This window comes from Pistacia vera, unplaced genomic scaffold (genome assembly GCF_008641045.1).
Source record: "Pistacia vera cultivar Batoury unplaced genomic scaffold, PisVer_v2 Contig723, whole genome shotgun sequence".
NCBI classification, from domain to species: domain Eukaryota; kingdom Viridiplantae; phylum Streptophyta; class Magnoliopsida; order Sapindales; family Anacardiaceae; genus Pistacia; species Pistacia vera.
The window spans coordinates 607,457-633,163 of record NW_022196583.1 but is presented as its reverse complement, the minus strand read 5'-3'; the positions used below and the strand labels follow the sequence as shown (position 1 = coordinate 633,163).

Sequence of the window (25,707 nt, the reverse complement as noted above, 5' to 3'; positions counted from 1 at the left end):
ATTTCTCAAATAAAAAATAGTACGAGAACTGCAAAAATTTCCAGCATTAAATATTTCTTATTTCTTAAATCAACAAAAAATAACAGTTGGATAGGTCATGCCTGAGAACCAGAGCCTCTACCAAAAGGATAATAGCGTTTCCATCAGCACAAAGTGGCACATATTTAACTACAGCTAACATGGCACCTACTTGCATGATCAGGTCACGGAAAATCATATATATGAGAAATAAGTAATGTTTGAATTAGGCATATATAAACTCAACTCATCATACTACATAAAAGTTAAGTTACATGCTATTCCAACTTGAATGTAATTGTCATAGAAGTCAGAATTGTCCAATAGATGAGATTAATCATCATTTGGAAAGGAAAGATGATTATGTATAGAAATTCACACCTTAAGCTTTGAAAACATTCGAAATCCTTTTGCAACATCGATGAATGCTAGTTTTTGAGGGGTAGTAACAATAACAGCAGCAGTTAATGGAAAAACCTGAGATTTCCATCATATCCAACCAAATTCTAAAATATTGAGATTAACAGTTTCAGGCAGAAAAGAAGCTATGCCAGAGTAATTTCTCAATAGCTATCCTAGCTGCACAAACATGCTTCAAAGAGCAAGAATATAAGTATGGATTGATAAATGGAAGATGAGGAAAGATAAAAAATTAAAATCAGAGTAACAATACAATATCAATTCATTTTAGGCAAAAAAAAAGGAAGTGCAGAAAAATCAGACCGGACATAAAGTAAGTTGGATATCGCCGGTTCCAGGTGGCATGTCAATAACAAGGTAATCCAGCTCTCCCCTGTATAACCAGGTTCATATTATGTAGCCATGAAATTTCATAAGCAGCCCTTGGGGCTAGCTTTTGACCTTAATCAATTGGACACATACAATGCATAAAACATAATGTGGATTACTTCAGAACTGTAACTCTTCTAAATATCTAAATGTCTGAACTAGTGAACAAATATTACTCTTCTAGCCTTTATATTTGTATGCAAGTACTAACTGATACTCAGAAGCACACATACCATTCAGTGGTTGTCAGAAGTTGATTGATAACCCCAGAAACCATTGGACCTCGCATTATCGCACGGCCTTGCCCAGCAAATCCAAAAGATACCAACTTGACTCCCATGTATTCAGTTGGAATAATGGTTCTCTTCTCTGGATTCTGTAAGAAGTTCGTAGAAGTTTATAATTGCATCACTTCAACATACTGCAGTTAAACTATGTTAAAAATTTCAAATTCTACCATCTCTAGTAGTTGGTTTTCTGGGGAGACCATTGTTGGTAAACTTGGACCATAGACGTCAGCATCAAAGATACCAACCCTTGCACCCATACCAGCCAAAGTGTAAGCAAGGTTTACAGCTACAGTTGATTTCCCAACACCCCCCTGCATGGTTTTCTTATAAAATGCATTGATTAAAAAAAAAAAAAAAAGATATTTAAAAACTTTTTAAATGTGAAAAGGCTTATATAGTATTTTTCATAGGAAATATTTTCTGAGTAAAAATTGCACACTAGAAAAAGAAAAATAAATTTCATAAGAATAAAAGAATTCTTGTTTTCTATCACCGTTAAAAGCCACAAGATTCATCAGATCCTTTCCCTTCAAATCCAAAACTTATAATATTTTCCTTTTACCTTTATTCAAAAATAACAAAAGACAAAATGTGCCAGAAGGGTATGTTAAAACATGTTCTGGGTACACAATTGAACTTTGAACAATTAACTATTGGATAACCTCAAATGGCAAGCATGCTAATACAACAGTAAGCTTCAATACAGATACATATGGAGGAAGCAAAACAAGAAGTTTACGGAAAGTCTACCTTGCAACTTGAAACTGCCACAATACTAGAAATATTCTGTAACCCTGCCGGAAGTTGGTCCGCATAAATAGGCCTGGCTGGTTGTGCTGACATAGTGACATTGACTTTCTTGACCCAAGGAAGTGCAGCCACCACCTCATTTGCTCTCTGCTCAAACTGATATGTAATCAAATCTTGTTAGATCTTCTACATCATAAGTTGATTAACACAATCAACATACTCGGGTTAAACTAAAAGAATATATAGTTTCAAAAACACATGGGCCACTAAAAAATAGTGTGCACCATGTGCATGAAAAATGATCCACAAGAAGGATGAGGAAGAAAGAAATGAGAATACTGTTATACACTTTTTCAAGTCATCCCCACAGTTCCAATAGACCAATACTAAATAATCGTCAAACCACAAATCAAATAGTCTACCATTCCATACATAGGTCACTTCTTGATCAAAACAATGGTGATTGTATCATTATTGTATCATTTACCATGTCCTTGATTGGACATGCCGGAGTCGTGAGCTCTAACCGGAATGAGACCTGACAAGCAGAGTCAAAGTGTTAAAGTAAGATCATTATCCTAGAAATGTATGTTATGTAATCTTTCACATTTATGCTTTATATGACCTCCCCCAAAGCTTCATCTACGTGCAGATCTTTAACAAATCCACATGAGACAATATCAGTTCCAAAATCTGGATCAATAATTTGAGACAAGGCTTTCAGTACATCATTCTCAGCTGTTTCGGTTGACACTGCAGAGCTACCAGCTAAAAGATAAGCAGAGGAAAAAGTTAAGATACATAAAAAGAAAAAGAAACAAAAAAAGGCAAAATTAGTTATTTTATCAAGACAAACAGAACTATGGCAGACAAATCAGGTTTTTTACATTAAAGAAAAAAAAAAAATTCCTCCTTACATACACCATATTGTTGCGTGGGCTAAAATTCAACAACATTTTGATATAGATGTGAAGGAAATATTGTGTAGTGCGTAACGAAGACTTCAATATCGGTAAAGCAATCCATACGTTCTTCTGCAGAATCTATCAGCCTCCAGGAAGTTTTCTCTTTACAGAAGAATATATCACTTAAACATATCTAAAATTCCAGTCCATGCAATAGAGACCATATAAATATAAAAAATTGTTGGAGTTGTCGACTACTTCAGCATTAATGGGTAACGGAGATGCACTCGGGGGTCCCGCTGCCTGGTCAGCGGGCGGGTGCCCCGCTCCCCGGTGAGCGGGTGGGGGTCGTGAGGGCAGCGCCCGAAGCCGTAGGTTGTTTGGGCTTTTCCATGTATAACCGCTGTAGGATTTCTTTAAAGTTACTAATTCCTTTTTGGTTTGGCTTAGGAATAGGAGTCCTTGTAAAACTAGGTTTAATCTCTAAACCTAGTATATAAACATATTTTTCTCTTGTTATGTGCGAGAGAGCAATTCATTCATTGTAAACGAGAGAGGAAATTCATTCATTGTAAACGAGAGAGGTGAGGCATATTGCAATAATATTGAATCAGCTGGACGTAGCCCCAATAGGTGAACCAGGGTAAATGCGCGTATTATTTTTTTGTTTACTGTTTGTTTTGTTTTACTACTATATTTTGTTCCTGTTGTTGTCTCTATTTCGTTCAAAAATTATTTTTTTATATAGTCAAGTAAGTTATAAGATAATGAAAACTAAACATTGCTCCTATGCTTATATATGATTCTGAATATATGTAAGACAACATTAAAAATAATCAGGGGCTAATTACTGGCAACAATTTAGGCTCAGACAATGCCACTAATTAAGTTGCACATCACAGTTAAGAACCTTAAACATCTTCAACTCAGTTCAGTGAACAACGTAATAAGCTTTCTTTGTTGCTTAACTTAGGTAAGATAAAAGATCACCTTCAACGGAAGCAGCTTTAGTGGTGCCACAGCTCAAAATGGAAGGTTTACGTAATCCCCAAAAAGACCCTTCCAGTTTTGGAGGCTGAAAACAACAGTTGGTGGCTGATAATTGAAGACATTTCTCAGGTGAAGGTAAAGCTACAAAGACACCATAATTCAAGTAAGTAATGTGTATAATTAAATTAGGAAGAAAAAAAGTGAGGAGTAGAAAAGATTACCAGCTATTGATGCTGATTTTGAGGTTTGAAACGAGAGATGTGACCAGCATGGAGAATGAAGAATTTGCATGGTAAGAGTGAGAGAGAGTTGAATTTTGCAAGAACTCTGTGAGCCTCACGTTTCGGTGTTCTTGTGAGATAATAAATAATAATCAAATATCATTCAAACTCCAAATCCGCTTTACCAAAACGTGTCGTTTTGCCATTTTATGAGAATACGTCTCCATCAACTTTATAAAATTTTATTTCCTTAATATATTAAATTAATATATATATATATATTTTTAAATTGAGACATACTTAGGGCAGGTTTGACTTATTATTTTTATCTATATTCTCAATCTTATTCTCTAAATAATGTTTTACATATTATTCTATAAATATTACCCTATTTTTTTAATAATTTTTAGACCCATAAGGTTATTAATTTCATCAAATATACCCTAAAAAAAGTTTAAAAATTATTAAAAACACCCCCGCGACCCATATTTGCCAGATTCTGACAAACACCGTTGGTGGTAGCCAGAATCTGTACAACGGCCTACCTGTCGACCATAAATGGTCGGAAGTTCACCGATCTGACCGTATTTGGCCGAAAAATGCTAGATCTGGCCATGAACGACGGCCAAAGAAAGCCAAATCTTAGCCATCGTTGGCTGAAACGACGGCCATATCTTTAGCCGTGAACGACGGCCAAAGATGGCTGTCGTTTTGGCCTTTTCCGGCTATCGCGGCCACAATAGGCTATAGATCTGACCTTTTCCGGCTAGATCCGTGGTGGATCTGGCCGAAAAAGGCCATAACGATGCGTTACGACATAGATTTGACCGGTCTGTATCGTAACACGATTTTTCGACCAGATTCTGACGGTGGTGGTCATAATCTGGCACTGCAGATAGTAGAGGTATTTTTATCATTTTATATATTAAGGTATTTAATTAAATTAACAAATCTAGGGGTTTTTTTATAAATTTTTAAATTTTACCTCTTAATATTCCCATATCCAACTACCCAATATTATTCCTAAAATCCTATTCAAAATAATAAACCAAACGCACCATTATAAATTATAAATTCTCCAATTATATTAATTTATTTCACTTATCTTTAATTTTAAGTTATTCAAATATATTATAAATTAATTATTAGTAAAAAAAAAAAAAAAGTAAACAAAGAGTTGCCCTGGCGGGAAGTGAGAGCCCCGCACCGTAATGGCTCAAACGAAAAGAGAGACAGAATATTTGATGAAATTATGTCATTTGCATGAATAAGATAAATCTTTTTGGACTGATGAATTAGTGAAATGTTGACAGGGCATAAACAGATGGACCTCTTGTTCACCAAAATATACGCAAGTAATAGGCAACTTGAAAAGGGAAATGCTAAACAGAATGCAACGAAGTAAGTATCTGTGACCAATTCATGCACCCCTTCTGAAGGCGACTTAAAAAAGTATCCATACAAATATTTCTCCTTCATGAATATTCCACTGCTCCAAATGTATTTCCGACAATTTAGGAAATTAATGAATTCCAGGATGTAATTCTTAACTTCAAAAGGCGTCCCCTGTCTCTGCAATCAGCAACCCAAATCTTTTGGCTGGACAAACTTGTCCATAATACAAATGAATCACTTCTGACAGTGATTATGAAAAAATGCCTGTACAAACAACAGTGAAACAATCAGAGGTAATTTTTTTCTTTGCAAGGAAAGAATAATCATGTAGTAGAAAGCAATCCTGCGTCTTAGAATGCCCTCTCCTAATCTAATGCCACAGCTTACTACAGAACCCATTCCGAGGCCTCTTGCTCGATACAATATCTGAAAAAGAGTCAACCAACTGTCCTGCTAAGCTACTTGGATCATCAATCAGAGTTTGAATAAAAGTGTTAACCACCCTACGTTCTTGCTCTGTTGATCTTAAACTAAACCATGTTAGTAATTTCAACCTAAAATCTTGGTTAATATGACCTTCACATTCTAGCCATCGAATTATCTTGACACAGTACTCGAAGTTCTCATCTAAGCAACCCGAACCATCGGAAATGCGGAATGGAGACCCATTAATCAGAGTGCTATTGCAGTCATGTGGCTCTTCATTTGAGGGTGCCGATCTTTTCCTGCACAACTCTGTCTGGGAATCAACAGCAGGCACTTCTCCAGCTGGCCCATGGGTCCAGGTCTGGGAGTCACCACTGCCATGAGATCTTGCTAATCGGTTTTTCTCTATGTCATGAGAAGCAGCATCATCATCTGCTTCAACAGCTTGCTCAAAAGTGCATCCATTATCTTCATCTCTTGAGGACTCAAATGGAGGTGTTAGTTCTTCATTCAAATCAGGGACTGAGACAACATTTAAGTCAAGCCCACGTGAAATAGATGGCAACAGATCTTCTTCAGGAGTTTCAGGCTTGACCGCATTGTTTGCTCCACAGCACTTTTCTATGTCAGCACTGCAAAACCCTTCGAGGCATCCTTGTTCTTGAGCCCAGGCCAGACGCAAGATCTTTCCAAGGTCTTGAACCTTGAAGCCAGAACTTACTCCCATTGTCATTTTGGATTCTCTCTCAGCATTAGAACAACTTCCTTCAACAAGGGTATTTGCCTTCTTATGATTCACAGCTATTGTTGAATTAGGGTTCTTGTGAATTATCTCCACACTCTTGGTGAAACACTTAGCCTCTGAATGACCCATGTCACCAGCATCTGTATAGGAAACAATCCGAAAACTGTATTCTGTGCAGGGCTGCAGATTGGAAATTAAAATCCTTCTCTGAGCCCTTGGAAAAACACAAATAGGCTCTTTTGTGTGCACCTCTTCTCTACTCTTGCAATACCAGAGTTTGTAGCCTTTAATATCATCAGATGATACGGTTGACAGTTCAATCAAAATAATAACAACAGAGGAAGATGTCACTTCTTCAAAGAAAAACCTGCAAGCAGCAGGAAGTGAATCCTCTGCGAGGGGAACAAGGAAATTTTATTATTCCTTTGCTAAAATTGTATATATTTTGTTCACAAAAATTGTATGAAAAGAAAAGGGCTACAATGGGTTGTACCTCTGCAATTTGAATTGACATTAGAAATAGATGCCAGCCATTCATCTGCTTTCTCAATAGCAAGACAACAAAGTTTCTGCACATCTCCAGCTACAGAGAGTCTGCTGACAATGCCACGTGCCATCTTCGCAGAAATTCCATTCACTGAACCCACCTCTGTTTCTAGCTTGGACTTTGCGTCTTTTATAATATTATGCAGTTCTTTGAACCTTGAAGTCCCATCCAGGAGCCTATAGCTTAAATAAATCCTATAACATAGTACATCAAGTCGTCGAGCATCCTTAGCTACAATTAGCTGCTTCTTCCAACATCTGCCATATCAATAAATCACACCACAAAACTCACATCAGTTCAAGGTTCGAAAAACCTATTTCAGGAACACAAGTAAACCACAGTTTCCTCTCTTTCCTAATTTCTTAATATTTTTTTTGGTTCCATCTCTGGGCAGGATCAGCAAGAGTCATCCATTTTCACCAGCATTTAGTTACAGAGACTGTTAAATTTTTAAAAAGGCCATGAAGGTAACGCAAATGCGTTTATCAAGCTAAAAACCAGAGAAGACCTTTTCCTTCACATGGTAAATCTTTCAATAAAATAACAGTGACATGTTTAGATAATAGACAACCAATGGAAAGATACTAAGCTCTCAATCACATTAACTAAAAATTAGCATAATTTATGATGTACCTCGCTAAATCAGGCAACTACTTCAAGAAAAGAGAACTCACTTAGTAAGAAGACAGGAAAATGAAACAGTGAAACCAGTTAAAGTCAGTGCTATAATTGTATCCTTAAGTCAAGGGGTGCAATAATTACTTACCCAAGTATCCCCGAAACTTTACCACAAGCAGCACAACAATAACTGCCATCTAGCTGCATTAATTGCCCAAGATCAACAACCCCAACCTTTTCACGTTGAAGGGCACACTCAATGTGACAAGATAGTCCACAGGAGTCCTCTTGACCAGAGTCAGATGTACAAACCAACCAGAGGCTAGGGTCTTTATTGTCATCAAATAGGTGACAGATACAACAAGAACACCTCTTGCAAAATGTGTCATCAATGGATCGAACAGCTCTACAAGCAGAATTTTTACAGATCCATGTGTTTGAACATCCAAAATCTGGAGACTGCTCAGGAGGAGGAGGGAGTCGTATGGGGTTCTCCCCTTTTCTCTGTTGCTTCCTAGAAGGCTGATTGGTGGGACTTGAAGAAACTTTTTTAGAGTCATGCTTCTTAATTGTCTTGTTATTTGTCTTCAGAAGTTCAGCCATTTTGCTTTTTGATGAAGCTGAGTTTTTCTTGTCCTTATCAAAGCAACTTCGAAGAAGTTCCTTCTTTGGTCCACATTTCAGAAACTCCTGGAGGAGTTCTGGACTTCTTGAAGCATCATCTGAATGCCCAATTTTCTCAGGGGTGCTCTGCACGCTGGAAGAAAGGCTTTGAACACCAGAAACTGTACAGGAAAGAAAACCAAATTAGGTCAGAAATTCTTGGGTAGAAACAGGTATTTAAAGGAAGCTTGAACTAAACAAAGCTCAATTCCAATGTTTAAAGCCAACACATACAAGTTGGTGAAAGAGAAAACAACTGTAATAAAGTATTTCTGGCATCAATCATTAAAAAAGCTACTGCTATCCAGCATCATTGTCAAAAGTCTACATCAGAAAGGCATTTTCTAAGCTTATCTTCCTCATTCTTTCACTCAAAACACCATAGTTACTTCATCTTCATTACAGCTATTTTTCAAGAAATCATATCCATTTTGCAACATTTGGTTCCACCACAAGTTTTCCACATAACTTTTGACTTATAGGAATTTCTGAAATATAACTAGAGTTTTTAATGATATGAAGTAGTATCCCACAAATCAATCCAGCAACCTAGTGGTAGATCTATAGGAAACATCCACATTAGTTTCCTGTAGTCATATAGACTTGAGCAAGAAAGCAAGGGAAGTGAAAGCATTACAGGGTCTCAAATCTGCAACAGGACAATAACATAGGTAGAAAGCAATCATTGATGAATAAAAAACCCAATATTATAGGGAAGATTCCTCAAATGAAGAAAAGGTGAGTGCTTTTATGTTCCTGTGTACCAGGGAGAGAGAGAATAGAGAGATTAGCGAAGAGAGCTTCTACATCATTTATGTTTAAATCAGCAGAGACAGGTACAGCCTAATACATTTTGCCCTAATACCTGTGAGACATCTTGTCCATAACACAAGTTACATATCTAAGAAACCCCAATAATCTACAGTATTTACTTCATCAACATGTCTTTGGCCCAGTGGAGATGCTAGAGATACCCAGGACAAAATCACAACACAAGCTTGCCCAGTTGTGCAAAGCAGCTCTGGAAATTCCAAAGTAATGCAATATGGTAAAGTCACTGCAATTACAAGATAGGGCAAGTTTACCTCACCCTTCCCCCAGCTATTGGCTTCTTAAGTTACATATCTAGACAGAAAAAGGAAAGAGGAACACAAAAGTAGAAAGGAAGAAACAGCAATATTTTAATGAGGAACAAAAAGCTTATACCAAGGGATGTAAATGATGCGCGACGAAGATATTAGACTTAAACAGGATATGTTGAATGCTCAACAACTGAAATCATAAACAAAACTGGATCAATGGGGGAAACTTGTTCCTATGGTCAGCACAACTTCTGTTAAGCCCATAAGCAAATTCCTAACTTAATTATTCAAAGAGTATATATATTCTAAACAGGATCAAGCATAATTAGTTAATTTTACTCAGTCATTCAACATAGTCAAATAAGTAACCAGAGAAGAATGTTCAAGCCAATAGGTACCCAATCAATAACATAACAAGTAGTATGGACTAAGTCAGAACTTAAAACAGAAAAAATCAATCGGACTATTATCATGTCCGCTAAACTACCACCAAATCAAAATAAGTTGATTATCTAAGCAAATTAACATCATACAAGAAACAAATATTCTTGAAACTCATCGTATGAACTAACTCAAAACTTAGAAGAAGCCTAGCACATAAACAGCATCTAATGAAAGCAGCAGTTATACACTGAGATTCTACATGATGAACAGAGAATAGATGGATTGAAACAAGGAAGATACTAACAGATCCTTCCTAACAAAGAAATACTAAGAAAAAGAAAATGACCAAAAGGTTGACACTGCCGTAACATCTGTCACACTGTAGTTGAGAATCTTGCCAGCGCCGCCTGGGTAAGGAAATCAAGGTTTTTAGGGTTTAATACCTTTAATGAAAATATAATCAGACCAGATGTTGACTGTATCTGACAGATTATAATCAGATTTTGATTCACCAGGTCATAGATAGAAAAGTTGTATTGAAAAACTAGTAGCTGGTTGTAAGATCCATTTGGCAATTAGCCACGAAGTAATATAGAAAAAACTGGCCTTTTGGCAGCCTACCATAAAATGCAATGACGTCAACACGACGAATATTGACATGCCTTCGGTTTAAATACAATTAATATTAAACATCAAATTTGCAAAATGTTTGAGGTACATGTATTTTAGAGCTGAAGACATTCCTTTAGCATATAACTGCTTCAAAATACATGCATGACAAATCCCACCTTAGAACGCCTGTTTAGGGAACCATCCATTTTTCACTTGGTAGTCACTTAAATGGTTCTCTATACTCAATTTAATTAAATTATTTTAAATCATATATCCTCAAAATCTCCTTGGAGAATTAGTGTTCCAATTTGATGTAACATTTTTCCAATTCTTCCTGAAATTTGAAAATACTTTCCTGAAACGTAGAAACTTTTATTGCTTTATTTCTTTGTTAAAATTACAATTAAATATGACTGAAAGCTCAAGATTAATTTTATTATTTCTAAAAGGAAAAAATTCTTGTTCTTACTTATTAAGAAAAAAAGAACATCTCTAAAAGGAAAATCAAATAAATTTGTGGAACTACAGAAAGCAATTATAAAAAATTGAAAAAATTGGGAGAGGAGGAAACAGTTTAATGAATTATGCAGTAATCTGGTATTGCTCCAAAGACCTGTATCTATCAGATTATTTTTCAAATTTCTTTAATTATCGGGAGGGAGAACCTCATTGTTGTATTGTCATAATTACCTAGCATATAAGAAGTCTGCTAGGAACAAAATTACTATAAAGCAATGCCTTAAGTTTTAGACTATCTATTGAATAAAATATTTCGCTATGACAAATCTACATCATTGAATAAAAAACCGAAGGTTCCCCATATTGTTTTCACTGTTTGCATGGATATTTAAGAAAATTTGCAATCTTTATATCGGATATTAATAATGCATGAGAATTATTCACAATTAGGTATTTACCTTCCTTCCAATTAGGTTTTCCAATCATCTTTTTAGCAAACTTTAATCCATCCAAACATGAAGACAACAGAATGCTCATTAAATTAAATTCTGCTATGCATTACACGTATTCTTCATTATAAGGTTTCTAATTGTGCTTTATTTGTTATCTCAGCTTTTAGCCTGGCCTGGACTCAACCTAAGTCACCTTGTTAACATAAATCTAATTTCACACTAATTAGTACACATAAACTAAATCTTTGTCAAAGGTATCATAAAGATATGAAAATAGATCCCCAAGCAAAAGTCATTATTTGAATTCAACATCAAGATCATAGTGAAACTATACCAATTAATTAACAAGTCATACTGTTCCATACAGATTAGAACAGAAGAAAACAAAGCCTAACCCAAATTTTTCGTAGCCACACATTCATTTCCTCATCGATCATCTAAGTTTACCAACCCAGGAGAAAAATAAATAAAAAAACACTGAATAAACATCATGAGTAGTACAACATACACGGCAACCACCTAGTTGTACGTACAAGGCCTTCAAAACCATCTTTAAAAAATATAAAATATTTTTTTTCTATCTATTATTGGATAAAGCATATAAAAGAACTTAAAGGCAAACAATAATAATAGCTACCAAAAGAGAAACACATTGTGAAGATGAAGAGCTTACCTTTAGCAAGAAATTTATCTTCTAAATCCATTGTTTAAAACTTGAATACAGTTAGTTAGTAGGCCTCCCTGTGACAATGAATAAGTATTGAATCCTAAGCGTATTTGTACTTCCTATAGAACATAAATAGAGTAATCCACAAAAGTAAAGGAATTCCTATATTAAAGTGATACCAATTACAATCTTCACTAGAATTCAGCCCAGTTTTGCTTAATTAAGCTAAAGCTTTTGATCTTTACGTAAACAAACAAAGAAATTGAAATTCTGTTTTCTTCGCCCCTTTTTTTGCATCAATTAAACAAAAATATAACATACAAGTTTGAACCGTTTTCTCCTATGTGCATGTAGAACTTCTTGTTCTTTTTTTTTTTTTTTTTTTTTTTTTTCCTTTTTATATTTACTTCAGCCGCAATGCACCGCAATGCAGCTTCAATGAAACAGGACGAGGTGACAGCAACACCAAATTACAATGTATAGCTGTAAAATTAACGATTAATACTTGAAGACAAAATTATTCTCATGTTTTCAGAAAAAAATTTCTCAATCTAATAAATTTTATTTTTTATTTTTTATTTTGTAAACAACAGACTTAATCTCATTCAGCACAAACATGACCAACAAAATTAATTATTATAAAAGAAAAACAAAATTCTCCCAACACATCTTAAAACACCAATGGAACTCACTTTTAAAACTTGTACACTTTCAAGAACAGAAATTAAACCACACTTGATAAAACACAATTCACAACCAAAAGCAACAGGATACAGCCTTCCTAATAATATTTTAGGAGCAAATGTTCATACATTGTGTGAATTTAACGGTAAACAAACAGAAAAAGGTTTCAGGAAAACAAACTAAAACACATATAAGAAAAATCACATGTCAAAAAGCGCACAAATTTGCAAAAGCAGATAAGAGACGGGGACGCAATTCAGAAAAAAAAGCAAACTGAGGAGGAAACTAAAAGAAAAACGGATCTGAACGCCTAAAAACGAATTTTTAAAAAAACTTGATTTTTTATTTCGAAAAAAGCTGTGAAAAGAAAAACAAATCTAAGCGACGAAATACCTCTTAAGAATGGGGAGGAATCTAGGGTTCGAACGGTGCAAAACCCTAAGAATTTCAGCTTCGGGAAGTCGCGAATCAAAACTGAGAGAGAAACTTCTTCGTTGTTGTTAGTTGGTTTGTAATTGTTCGTGAGAGAAAGAGAACAAGCTTGTACGAGTCGTTCACGTTTTCAAGTTAAGAGGAGCGTGGAGGGAGAATCACGCGCAGGTACTACGCGTTTGGTAAATTGGATTAATGCAAAAGCAGGGTTGGTTCTGCATAACAAGAAAAAGAGCATGTAGCAATGTCTGGCTCTCTGGTTGGTGCGTGAAAAACACGAGAAATAAAACTGCGGGTGGTGGTGATACTAAATCAGTATTTTATCTGGTTTATGTTTTGTGTCACTGCATGGGAATATGCATCTGATGATCTGATCTCAACCGTCGGATCCGAGCAATTGATTTTGATGGGGAATATAGTTTTGTTTGTGACTGTTGACTACAAGATTAATTGATTAATAGGTTAATGATATGGGTTAATTAAAATAATTAAGAAATTAATTGAGGTTTAAGGTGGTGGGATTCGTGGAATACGTGTCAGTAGAATCTTCAAAGTAATGAAGGAATCAGTCAAGCAAGTTGCCATGTCAAAAATGAGGTTGGTACTTTTTATGATTCATTGCACTTTTTCTTGAACTGTTTCTCCACACCAATTTATATTTTGTGTGTACTCTAATTCTCCATGTAGTTTATTGGTTGGTTAATGTGAAATTGACTATATCAAAGATTCATGAAATTCATGGGCTAGTGTGGAATCGTTGGTTTTGTTGACCAACATTCTTAAACAACATGTGACAGTTTAGATAATAGACAACCAATGGAAAGATACTAAGCTCTCAATCACATTAACTAAAAATTAGCATAATTATGATGTACCTCGCTAAATCAGGCAACTACTTCAAGAAAAGAGAACTCACTTAGTAAGAAGACAGGAAAATGAAACAGTGAAACCAGTTAAAGTCAGTGCTATAATTGTATCCTTAAGTCAAGGGGTGCAATAATTACTTACCCAAGTATCCCCGAAACTTTACCACAAGCAGCACAACAATAACTGCCATCTAGCTGCATTAATTGCCCAAGATCAACAACCCCAACCTTTTCACGTTGAAGGGCACACTCAATGTGACAAGATAGTCCACAGGGTCTCTTGACCAGAGTCAGATGTACAAACCAACCAGAGGCTAGGGTCCTTATTGTCATCAAATAAGTGACAGATACAACAAGAACACTCTTGCCAAATGTGTCATCAATGGACGAACAGCTCTACAAGCAGAATTTTTACAGATCCATGTGTTTGAACATCCAAAATCTGGAGACTGCTCAGGAGGAGGAGGGAGTCGTATGGGGTTCCCCCTTTTCTCTGTGCTCTAGAAGGCTGATGGTGGGACTTGAAGAAACTTTTTAGAGTCATGCTTCTTAATTGACGTGTATTGTCTTCGGAAGTTCAGCCATTTTGCTTTTTGATGAAGCTGAGTTTTTCTTGTCCTTATCAAAGCAACTTCGAAGAAGTTCCTTCTTTGGTCCACATTTCAGAAACTCCTGGAGGAGTTCTGGACTTCTTGAAGCACATCTGAATGCCCAATTTTCTAGGGGTGCTCTGCACGCTGGAGAAAGGCTTTGAACACACAGAAACTGTACAGGAAAGAAAACCAAATTAGGTCAGAAATTCTTGGGTAGAAACAGGTATTTAAAGGAAGCTTGAACTAAACAAAGCTCAATTCCAATGTTTAAAGCCAACACATACAAGTTGGTGAAAGAGAAAACAACTGTATAAAGTATTTGGCATCAATCATTAAAAAAGCTACTGCTATCCAGCATCATTGTCAAAAGTCTACATCAGAAGGCACTTCTAAGTTATCTTCCTCATTCTTCACTAAAATACCATAGTTACTTCATCTTCATTACAGCTATTTTTCAAGAAATCATATCCATTTTGAACATTTGGTTCCACCACAAGTTTCCACAAACTTTGACTTATAGGAATTTCTGAAATATAACTAGAGTTTTTAAGATATGAAGTAGTATCCCACAAATCAATCCAGACCTAGTGGTAGATCTATAGGAAACATCCACATTAGTTTCCTGTAGTCATATAGACTTGAGCAAGAAAGCAAGGGAAGTGAAAGCTTACAGGGTCTCAAATCTGCAACAGGACAATAACATAGGTAGAAAGCATCATTGATGAATAAAAAACCAATATTATAGGGAGATTCTCAAATGAAGAAAAGGTGAGTGCTTTTATGTTGTACCAGGGAGAGAGGAATAGAGAGATAGAGAAGAGAGCTTATCATCATTTATGTTTAAATCAGCAGAGACAGGTAAGCTATACATTTTGCCCTAATACCTGTGAGACATCTTGTCCCTAAACACGTTACATATCTAAGAAACCCCAATAATCTACAGTATTTACTTCATAACATGTCTCTTGGCCCAGTGGAGATGCTAGGATACCCAGGACAAATCAAACACAAGCTTGCCCAGTTGTGCAAAGCAGCTGGAAATTCCAAAGAATGCAATATGGTAAAGTCACTGCAATTACAAGAGGGCAAGTTTACCTCACCCTTCCCCAGCTATTGGCTTCTTAAGTTACATATCTAGACAGAAAAAGGAAAGAGGAAACACAAAGTAGAAAGGAAGAAACAGCAATATTTTAATGAGGAACAAAAAGCTTATACCAGGGATGTAAATGATGCGCGACGAGATATTAACTTAAACAGGATATGTTGAATGCTCAACAACTGAAATCATAAACAAATGGATCAATGGGGGAAACTTGTTCCTATGGTCAGCACAACTTCTGTTAAGCCCATAAGCAAATTCCTTACTTAATATTCAAAGAGTATAATATTTCTAAACAGGTCAAGCATAATTAGTTAATTTTACTCAGTCATTCAACATAGTCAAATAAGTAACCAGAGAAGAATGTTCAAGCCAATAGGTACCCAATCAATAACATAACAAGTAGTATGGACTAAGTCAGAACTTAACACAGAAAAAAAACAATGGATATTATCATGTCCGCTAAACTACCACCAAATCAAAATAAGTTGATTATCTAAGCAAATTAACATCATACAGAAAAAAATATTCTTGAAAAATCGTATGAACTAACTCAAAACTTAGAAGAAGCCTAGCACATAAACAGCATCTAATGAAAGCAGCAGTTATACACTGAGATTCTACATGATGAACAGAGAATAGATGGATTGAAACAAGGAAGATCTAACAGATCCTTCCTAAAAAAGAAATACTAAGAAAAAGAAAATGACCAAAAGGTTGACACTGCCGTAACATCTGTCACACGTAGTTGAGAATCTTGCCAGCGCGCTGGGTAAGAAATCAAGGTTTTTAGGGTTTAATACCTTTAATGAAAATATAATCAGACCAGATGTTGACTGTATTGACAGATTATAATCAGATTTTGATTACCAGGTCATAGATAGAAAAGTTGTATTGAAAAACTAGTAGCTGGTTGTAAGATCCATTTGGCCATTAGCCACGAAGTAATATAGAAAAAACTGGCCTTTTGGCAGCCTACCATAAAATGCAATGACGTCACACGACGAATATGACATGCCTTCGGTTTAATACAATTAATATTAAACATCAAATTTGACAAATGGTGAGGTACATGTATTTTAGAGCTGAAGACATTCCTTTAGCATATAAACTGCTTCAAAATACATGCATGACAAATCCACTTAGAACGCCTGTTTAGGGAACCATCCATTTTTCACTTGGTAGTCATTAAATGGTTTTATACTCAATTTAATTAAATATTTTAATCATATATCCTCAAAATCTCCTTGGAGAATTAGTGTTCCAATTTGATGTAACATTTTCCAATTCTTCCTGAAATTTGAAAATACTTTCCTGAAACGTAGAAACTTTTATTGCTTATTTCTTTGTTAAAATTACAATAAATATGACTGAAAGCTCAAGATTAATTTATTATTTCTAAAAGGAAAAAATTCTTGTTCTTACTATTAAGAAAAAAAGAACATCTCAAAGGAAAATCAAATAAATTTGTGGAACTACAGAAAGCAATTATAAAAAATTAAAAAATTGGAGAGGAGGAAACAGTTTAATGAATTGCAGTAATCTGGTATTGCTCCAAAGACCGTATCTATCAGATTATTTTCAAATTTCTTTAATTATCGGGAGGGAGAGCCTCATTGTTGTATTGTCATTATACCTAGCATATAAGAAGTCTGCTAGGAACAAAATTACTATAAAGCAATGCCTTAAGTTTTAGACATTTATTGAATAAAATAATCCTATGACAAATCTACATCATTGAAAAAAAACCGAAGGTTCCCCTATTGTTTTCACGTTTGTATGGATATTTAAGAAAATTTGCAATCTTTATATCGGATATTAATAATGCATGAGAAATTCACAATTAGGCATTTACCTTCCTTCAATTAGGTTTTCCAATCATCTTTTAGCAAACTTTAATCCATCCAAACATGAAGACAACAGAATTGCTCAAAGAGTTGCCCTGGCGGGAAGTGAGAGCCCCGCACCGTAATGACTAAAACGAAAAGAGAGACAGAATATTTGATGAAATTATGTCATTTGCATGAATAAGATAAATCTTTTTGGACTGATGAATTAGTGAAATGTTGACAGGGCATAAACAGATGAACCTCTTGTTCACCAAAGTATATGCAAGTAATAAGCAACTTGAAAAGGGAAATGCTAAACAGAATGCAACAAAGTAAATATCTGTGACCAATTCATGCACCCCTTCTGAAGGCGACTAAAAAAAGTATCCATACAAATATTTCTCCTTCATGAATATTCCACTGCTCCAAATGTATTTCCGACAATTTAGGAAATTAATGAATTCCAGGATGTAATTCTTAACTTCAAAAGGCGTCCCCTGTCTCTGCAATCAGCAACCCAAATCTTTTGGCTGGACAAACTTGTCCATAATACAAATGAATCACTTCTGACAGTGATTATGAAAAAATGCCTGTACAAACAACAGTGAAACAATCAGAGGTAATTTTTTTCTTTGCAAGGAAAGAATAATCATGTAGTAGAAAGCAATCCTGCGTCTTAGAATGCCCTCTCCTAATCTAATGCCACAGCTTACTACAGAACCCATTCCGAGGCCTCTTGCTCGATACAATATCTGAAAAAGAGTCAACCAACTGTCCTGCTAAGCTACTTGGATCATCAATCAGAGTTTGAATAAAAGTGTTAACCACCCTACGTTCTTGCTCTGTTGATCTTAAACTAAACCATGTTAGTAATTTCAACCTAAAATCTTGGTTAATATGACCTTCACATTCTAGCCATCGAATTATCTTGACACAGTACTCGAAGTTCTCATCTAAGCAACCCGAACCATCGGAAATGCGGAATGGAGACCCATTAATCAGAGTGCTATTGCAGTCATGTGGCTCTTCATTTGAGGGTGCCGATCTTTTCCTGCACAACTCTGTCTGGGAATCAACAGCAGGCACTTCTCCAGCTGGCCCATGGGTCCAGGTCTGGGAGTCACCACTGCCATGAGATCTTGCTAATCGGTTTTTCTCTATGTCATGAGAAGCAGCATCATCATCTGCTTCAACAGCTTGCTCAAAAGTGCATCCATTATCTTCATCTCTTGAGGACTCAAATGGAGGTGTTAGTTCTTCATTCAAATCAGGGACTGAGACAACATTTAAGTCAAGCCCACGTGAAATAGATGGCAACAGATCTTCTTCAGGAGTTTCAGGCTTGACCGCATTGTTTGCTCCACAGCACTTTTCTATGTCAGCACTGCAAAACCCTTCGAGGCATCCTTGTTCTTGAGCCCAGGCCAGACGCAAGATCTTTCCAAGGTCTTGAACCTTGAAGCCAGAACTTACTCCCATTGTCATTTTGGATTCTCTCTCAGCATTAGAACAACTTCCTTCAACAAGGGTATTTGCCTTCTTATGATTCACAGCTATTGTTGAATTAGGGTTCTTGTGAATTATCTCCACACTCTTGGTGAAACACTTAGCCTCTGAATGACCCATGTCACCAGCATCTGTATAGGAAACAATCCGAAAACTGTATTCTGTGCAGGGCTGCAGATTGGAAATTAAAATCCTTCTCTGAGCCCTTGGAAAAACACAAATAGGCTCTTTTGTGTGCACCTCTTCTCTACTCTTGCAATACCAGAGTTTGTAGCCTTTAATATCATCAGATGATACGGTTGACAGTTCAATCAAAATAATAACAACAGAGGAAGATGTCACTTCTTCAAAGAAAAACCTGCAAGCAGCAGGAAGTGAATCCTCTGCGAGGGGAACAAGGAAATTTTATTATTCCTTTGCTAAAATTGTATATATTTTGTTCACAAAAATTGTATGAAAAGAAAAGGGCTACAATGGGTTGTACCTCTGCAATTTGAATTGACATTAGAAATAGATGCCAGCCATTCATCTGCTTTCTCAATAGCAAGACAACAAAGTTTCTGCACATCTCCAGCTACAGAGAGTCTGCTGACAATGCCACGTGCCATCTTCGCAGAAATTCCATTCACTGAACCCACCTCTGTTTCTAGCTTGGACTTTGCGTCTTTTATAATATTATGCAGTTCTTTGAACCTTGAAGTCCCATCCAGGAGCCTATAGCTTAAATAAATCCTATAACATAGTACATCAAGTCGTCGAGCATCCTTAGCTACAATTAGCTGCTTCTTCCAACATCTGCCATATCAATAAATCACACCACAAAACTCACATCAGTTCAAGGTTCGAAAAACCTATTTCAGGAACACAAGTAAACCACAGTTTCCTCTCTTTCCTAATTTCTTAATATTTTTTTTGGTTCCATCTCTGGGCAGGATCAGCAAGAGTCATCCATTTTCACCAGCATTTAGTTACAGAGACTGTTAAATTTTTAAAAAGGCCATGAAGGTAACGCAAATGCGTTTATCAAGCTAAAAACCAGAGAAGACCTTTTCCTTCACATGGTAAATCTTTCAATAAAATAACAGTGACATGTTTAGATAATAGACAACCAATGGAAAGATACTAAGCTCTCAATCACATTAACTAAAAATTAGCATAATTTATGATGTACCTCGCTAAATCAGGCAACTACTTCAAGAAAAGAGAACTCACTTAGTAAGAAGACAGGAAAATGAAACAGTGAAACCAGTTAAAGTCAGTGCTATAATTGTATCCTTAAGTCAAGGGGTGCAATAATTACTTACCCAAGTATCCCCGAAACTTTACCACAAGCAGCACAACAATAACTGCCATCTAGCTGCATTAATTGCCCAAGATCAACAACCCCAACCTTTTCACGTTGAAGGGCACACTCAATGTGACAAGATAGTCCACAGGAGTCCTCTTGACCAGAGTCAGATGTACAAACCAACCAGAGGCTAGGGTCTTTATTGTCATCAAATAGGTGACAGATACAACAAGAACACCTCTTGCAAAATGTGTCATCAATGGATCGAACAGCTCTACAAGCAGAATTTTTACAGATCCATGTGTTTGAACATCCAAAATCTGGAGACTGCTCAGGAGGAGGAGGGAGTCGTATGGGGTTCTCCCCTTTTCTCTGTTGCTTCCTAGAAGGCTGATTGGTGGGACTTGAAGAAACTTTTTTAGAGTCATGCTTCTTAATTGTCTTGTTATTTGTCTTCAGAAGTTCAGCCATTTTGCTTTTTGATGAAGCTGAGTTTTTCTTGTCCTTATCAAAGCAACTTCGAAGAAGTTCCTTCTTTGGTCCACATTTCAGAAACTCCTGGAGGAGTTCTGGACTTCTTGAAGCATCATCTGAATGCCCAATTTTCTCAGGGGTGCTCTGCACGCTGGAAGAAAGGCTTTGAACACCAGAAACTGTACAGGAAAGAAAACCAAATTAGGTCAGAAATTCTTGGGTAGAAACAGGTATTTAAAGGAAGCTTGAACTAAACAAAGCTCAATTCCAATGTTTAAAGCCAACACATACAAGTTGGTGAAAGAGAAAACAACTGTAATAAAGTATTTCTGGCATCAATCATTAAAAAAGCTACTGCTATCCAGCATCATTGTCAAAAGTCTACATCAGAAAGGCATTTTCTAAGCTTATCTTCCTCATTCTTTCACTCAAAACACCATAGTTACTTCATCTTCATTACAGCTATTTTTCAAGAAATCATATCCATTTTGCAACATTTGGTTCCACCACAAGTTTTCCACATAACTTTTGACTTATAGGAATTTCTGAAATATAACTAGAGTTTTTAATGATATGAAGTAGTATCCCACAAATCAATCCAGCAACCTAGTGGTAGATCTATAGGAAACATCCACATTAGTTTCCTGTAGTCATATAGACTTGAGCAAGAAAGCAAGGGAAGTGAAAGCATTACAGGGTCTCAAATCTGCAACAGGACAATAACATAGGTAGAAAGCAATCATTGATGAATAAAAAACCCAATATTATAGGGAAGATTCCTCAAATGAAGAAAAGGTGAGTGCTTTTATGTTCCTGTGTACCAGGGAGAGAGAGAATAGAGAGATTAGCGAAGAGAGCTTCTACATCATTTATGTTTAAATCAGCAGAGACAGGTACAGCCTAATACATTTTGCCCTAATACCTGTGAGACATCTTGTCCATAACACAAGTTACATATCTAAGAAACCCCAATAATCTACAGTATTTACTTCATCAACATGTCTTTGGCCCAGTGGAGATGCTAGAGATACCCAGGACAAAATCACAACACAAGCTTGCCCAGTTGTGCAAAGCAGCTCTGGAAATTCCAAAGTAATGCAATATGGTAAAGTCACTGCAATTACAAGATAGGGCAAGTTTACCTCACCCTTCCCCCAGCTATTGGCTTCTTAAGTTACATATCTAGACAGAAAAAGGAAAGAGGAACACAAAAGTAGAAAGGAAGAAACAGCAATATTTTAATGAGGAACAAAAAGCTTATACCAAGGGATGTAAATGATGCGCGACGAAGATATTAGACTTAAACAGGATATGTTGAATGCTCAACAACTGAAATCATAAACAAAACTGGATCAATGGGGGAAACTTGTTCCTATGGTCAGCACAACTTCTGTTAAGCCCATAAGCAAATTCCTAACTTAATTATTCAAAGAGTATATATATTCTAAACAGGATCAAGCATAATTAGTTAATTTTACTCAGTCATTCAACATAGTCAAATAAGTAACCAGAGAAGAATGTTCAAGCCAATAGGTACCCAATCAATAACATAACAAGTAGTATGGACTAAGTCAGAACTTAAAACAGAAAAAATCAATCGGACTATTATCATGTCCGCTAAACTACCACCAAATCAAAATAAGTTGATTATCTAAGCAAATTAACATCATACAAGAAACAAATATTCTTGAAACTCATCGTATGAACTAACTCAAAACTTAGAAGAAGCCTAGCACATAAACAGCATCTAATGAAAGCAGCAGTTATACACTGAGATTCTACATGATGAACAGAGAATAGATGGATTGAAACAAGGAAGATACTAACAGATCCTTCCTAACAAAGAAATACTAAGAAAAAGAAAATGACCAAAAGGTTGACACTGCCGTAACATCTGTCACACTGTAGTTGAGAATCTTGCCAGCGCCGCCTGGGTAAGGAAATCAAGGTTTTTAGGGTTTAATACCTTTAATGAAAATATAATCAGACCAGATGTTGACTGTATCTGACAGATTATAATCAGATTTTGATTCACCAGGTCATAGATAGAAAAGTTGTATTGAAAAACTAGTAGCTGGTTGTAAGATCCATTTGGCAATTAGCCACGAAGTAATATAGAAAAAACTGGCCTTTTGGCAGCCTACCATAAAATGCAATGACGTCAACACGACGAATATTGACATGCCTTCGGTTTAAATACAATTAATATTAAACATCAAATTTGCAAAATGTTTGAGGTACATGTATTTTAGAGCTGAAGACATTCCTTTAGCATATAACTGCTTCAAAATACATGCATGACAAATCCCACCTTAGAACGCCTGTTTAGGGAACCATCCATTTTTCACTTGGTAGTCACTTAAATGGTTCTCTATACTCAATTTAATTAAATTATTTTAAATCATATATCCTCAAAATCTCCTTGGAGAATTAGTGTTCCAATTTGATGTAACATTTTTCCAATTCTTCCTGAAATTTGAAAATACTTTCCTGAAACGTAGAAACTTTTATTGCTTTATTTCTTTGTTAAAATTACAATTAAATATGACTGAAAGCTCAAGATTAATTTTATTATTTCTAAAAGGAAAAAATTCTTGTTCTTACTTATTAAGAAAAAAAGAACATCTCTAAAAGGAAAATCAAATAAATTTGTGGAACTACAGAAAGCAATTATAAAAAATTGAAAAAATTGGGAGAGGAGGAAACAGTTTAATGAATTATGCAGTAATCTGGTATTGCTCCAAAGACCTGTATCTATCAGATTATTTTTCAAATTTCTTTAATTATCGGGAGGGAGAACCTCATTGTTGTATTGTCATAATTACCTAGCATATAAGAAGTCTGCTAGGAACAAAATTACTATAAAGCAATGCCTTAAGTTTTAGACTATCTATTGAATAAAATATTTCGCTATGACAAATCTACATCATTGAATAAAAAACCGAAGGTTCCCCATATTGTTTTCACTGTTTGCATGGATATTTAAGAAAATTTGCAATCTTTATATCGGATATTAATAATGCATGAGAATTATTCACAATTAGGTATTTACCTTCCTTCCAATTAGGTTTTCCAATCATCTTTTTAGCAAACTTTAATCCATCCAAACATGAAGACAACAGAATGCTCATTAAATTAAATTCTGCTATGCATTACACGTATTCTTCATTATAAGGTTTCTAATTGTGCTTTATTTGTTATCTCAGCTTTTAGCCTGGCCTGGACTCAACCTAAGTCACCTTGTTAACATAAATCTAATTTCACACTAATTAGTACACATAAACTAAATCTTTGTCAAAGGTATCATAAAGATATGAAAATAGATCCCCAAGCAAAAGTCATTATTTGAATTCAACATCAAGATCATAGTGAAACTATACCAATTAATTAACAAGTCATACTGTTCCATACTGATTAGAACAGAAGAAAACAAAGCCTAACCCAAATTTTTCGTAGCCACACATTCATTTCCTCATCAATCATCTAAGTTTACCAACCCAGGAGAAAAATAAATAAAAAAACACTGAATAAACATCATGAGTAGTACAACATACACGGCAACCACCTAGTTGTACGTGCAAGGCCTTCAAAACCATCTTTAAAAAATATAAAATATTTTTTTTCTATCTATTATTGGATAAAGCATATAAAAGAACTTAAAGGCAAACAGTAATAATAGCTACCGAAAGAGAAACACATTATGAAGATGAAGAGCTTACCTTTAGCAAGAAATTTATCTTCTAAATCCATTGTTTAAAACTTGAATACAGTTAGTTAGTAGGCCTCCCTGTGACAATGAATAAGTATTGAATCCTAAGCGTATTTGTACTTCCTATAGAACATAAATAGAGTAATCCACAAAAGTAAAGGAATTCCTATATTAAAGTGATACCAATTACAATCTTCACTAGAATTCAGCCCAGTTTTGCTTAATTAAGCTAAAGCTTTTGATCTTTACGTAAACAAACAAAGAAATTGAAATTCTGTTTTCTTCGCCCCTTTTTTTGCATCAATTAAACAAAAATATAACATACAAGTTTGAACCGTTTTCTCCTATGTGCATGTAGAACTTCTTGTTCTTTTTTTTTTTTTTTTTTTTTTTTTTCCTTTTTATATTTACTTCAGCCGCAATGCACCGCAATGCAGCTTCAATGAAACAGGACGAGGTGACAGCAACACCAAATTACAATGTATAGCTGTAAAATTAACGATTAATACTTGAAGACAAAATTATTCTCATGTTTTCAGAAAAAAATTTCTCAATCTAATAAATTTTATTTTTTATTTTTTATTTTGTAAACAACAGACTTAATCTCATTCAGCACAAACATGACCAACAAAATTAATTATTATAAAAGAAAAACAAAATTCTCCCAACACATCTTAAAACACCAATGGAACTCACTTTTAAAACTTGTACACTTTCAAGAACAGAAATTAAACCACACTTGATAAAACACAATTCACAACCAAAAGCAACAGGATACAGCCTTCCTAATAATATTTTAGGAGCAAATGTTCATACATTGTGTGAATTTAACGGTAAACAAACAGAAAAAGGTTTCAGGAAAACAAACTAAAACACATATAAGAAAAATCACATGTCAAAAAGCGCACAAATTTGCAAAAGCAGATAAGAGACGGGGACGCAATTCAGAAAAAAAAGCAAACTGAGGAGGAAACTAAAAGAAAAACGGATCTGAACGCCTAAAAACGAATTTTTAAAAAAACTTGATTTTTTATTTCGAAAAAAGCTGTGAAAAGAAAAACAAATCTAAGCGACGAAATACCTCTTAAGAATGGGGAGGAATCTAGGGTTCGAACGGTGCAAAACCCTAAGAATTTCAGCTTCGGGAAGTCGCGAATCAAAACTGAGAGAGAAACTTCTTCGTTGTTGTTAGTTGGTTTGTAATTGTTCGTGAG

General features: G+C 35.4%; 3 protein-coding genes across 6 annotated transcripts; all 3 read right to left on the bottom strand.

Moving 5' to 3' along the window:
• Window positions 1-129: 129 nt before the first annotated feature.
• Window positions 130-4,080, bottom strand: LOC116114779 (fe-S cluster assembly factor HCF101, chloroplastic). Of its 2 annotated transcripts, none has more exons than XM_031400916.1 (10): window positions 3,964-4,080; window positions 3,743-3,883; window positions 2,473-2,615; window positions 2,335-2,385; window positions 1,848-2,003; window positions 1,265-1,420; window positions 1,041-1,183; window positions 742-811; window positions 400-495; window positions 130-186 (listed from the first exon to the last, which is right to left on the bottom strand). In XM_031400916.1, exons 1-10 carry the CDS (start codon window positions 4,031-4,033, stop codon window positions 175-177), a joined length of 1,038 nt encoding a protein of 345 aa, XP_031256776.1. In that variant the 5' UTR covers window positions 4,034-4,080; the 3' UTR covers window positions 130-174. The 2 variants fall into 2 exon arrangements, with proteins under 2 accessions (XP_031256776.1, XP_031256777.1); XM_031400917.1 differs by having other exon boundaries at window positions 1,265-1,408.
• Window positions 4,081-5,582: 1,502 nt separating this feature from the next.
• On the bottom strand, window positions 5,583-13,223 carry LOC116114801 (VIN3-like protein 1). Of its 2 annotated transcripts, XM_031400949.1 has the most exons (5): window positions 13,091-13,223; window positions 12,020-12,087; window positions 7,843-8,479; window positions 7,023-7,333; window positions 5,583-6,921 (listed from the first exon to the last, which is right to left on the bottom strand). In XM_031400949.1, exons 2-5 carry the CDS (start codon window positions 12,048-12,050, stop codon window positions 5,729-5,731), a joined length of 2,172 nt encoding a protein of 723 aa, XP_031256809.1. In that variant the 5' UTR covers window positions 12,051-12,087; window positions 13,091-13,223; the 3' UTR covers window positions 5,583-5,728. The 2 variants fall into 2 exon arrangements, with proteins under 2 accessions (XP_031256809.1, XP_031256810.1); XM_031400950.1 differs by lacking the exon at window positions 12,020-12,087.
• Window positions 13,224-18,066: 4,843 nt separating this feature from the next.
• LOC116114804 (VIN3-like protein 1) lies at window positions 18,067-25,707 on the bottom strand. Of its 2 annotated transcripts, XM_031400952.1 has the most exons (5): window positions 25,575-25,707; window positions 24,504-24,571; window positions 20,327-20,963; window positions 19,507-19,817; window positions 18,067-19,405 (listed from the first exon to the last, which is right to left on the bottom strand). In XM_031400952.1, the coding sequence occupies exons 2-5, from the start codon at window positions 24,532-24,534 to the stop codon at window positions 18,213-18,215; spliced, it is 2,172 nt and encodes a 723-aa protein (XP_031256812.1). In that variant the 5' UTR covers window positions 24,535-24,571; window positions 25,575-25,707; the 3' UTR covers window positions 18,067-18,212. The 2 variants fall into 2 exon arrangements, with proteins under 2 accessions (XP_031256812.1, XP_031256813.1); XM_031400953.1 differs by lacking the exon at window positions 24,504-24,571.

Coding starts and splice junctions, on each gene's coding strand:
- LOC116114779 (XM_031400916.1), bottom strand. CDS start 4,033: ATGCAAATTCTTCATTCTCCATGCTGGTCACATCTCTCGTTTCAAACC. Junction 1,421..1,847: donor TGGCAGTTTCAAGTTGCAAG/GTAGACTTTCCG, acceptor GCATTTTATAAG/AAAACCATGCAGGGGGGTGT. Junction 812..1,040: donor CTTCTGACAACCACTGAATG/GTATGTGTGCTT, acceptor CTGGTTATACAG/GGGAGAGCTGGATTACCTTG.
- LOC116114801 (XM_031400949.1), bottom strand. CDS start 12,050: ATGGATTTAGAAGATAAATTTCTTGCTAAAG. Junction 8,480..12,019: donor AGATAAATTTCTTGCTAAAG/GTAAGCTCTTCA, acceptor TTTCCTGTACAG/TTTCTGGTGTTCAAAGCCTT. Junction 7,334..7,842: donor AAAGTTTCGGGGATACTTGG/GTAAGTAATTAT, acceptor TTGATATGGCAG/ATGTTGGAAGAAGCAGCTAA.
- LOC116114804 (XM_031400952.1), bottom strand. CDS start 24,534: ATGGATTTAGAAGATAAATTTCTTGCTAAAG. Junction 20,964..24,503: donor AGATAAATTTCTTGCTAAAG/GTAAGCTCTTCA, acceptor TTTCCTGTACAG/TTTCTGGTGTTCAAAGCCTT. Junction 19,818..20,326: donor AAAGTTTCGGGGATACTTGG/GTAAGTAATTAT, acceptor TTGATATGGCAG/ATGTTGGAAGAAGCAGCTAA.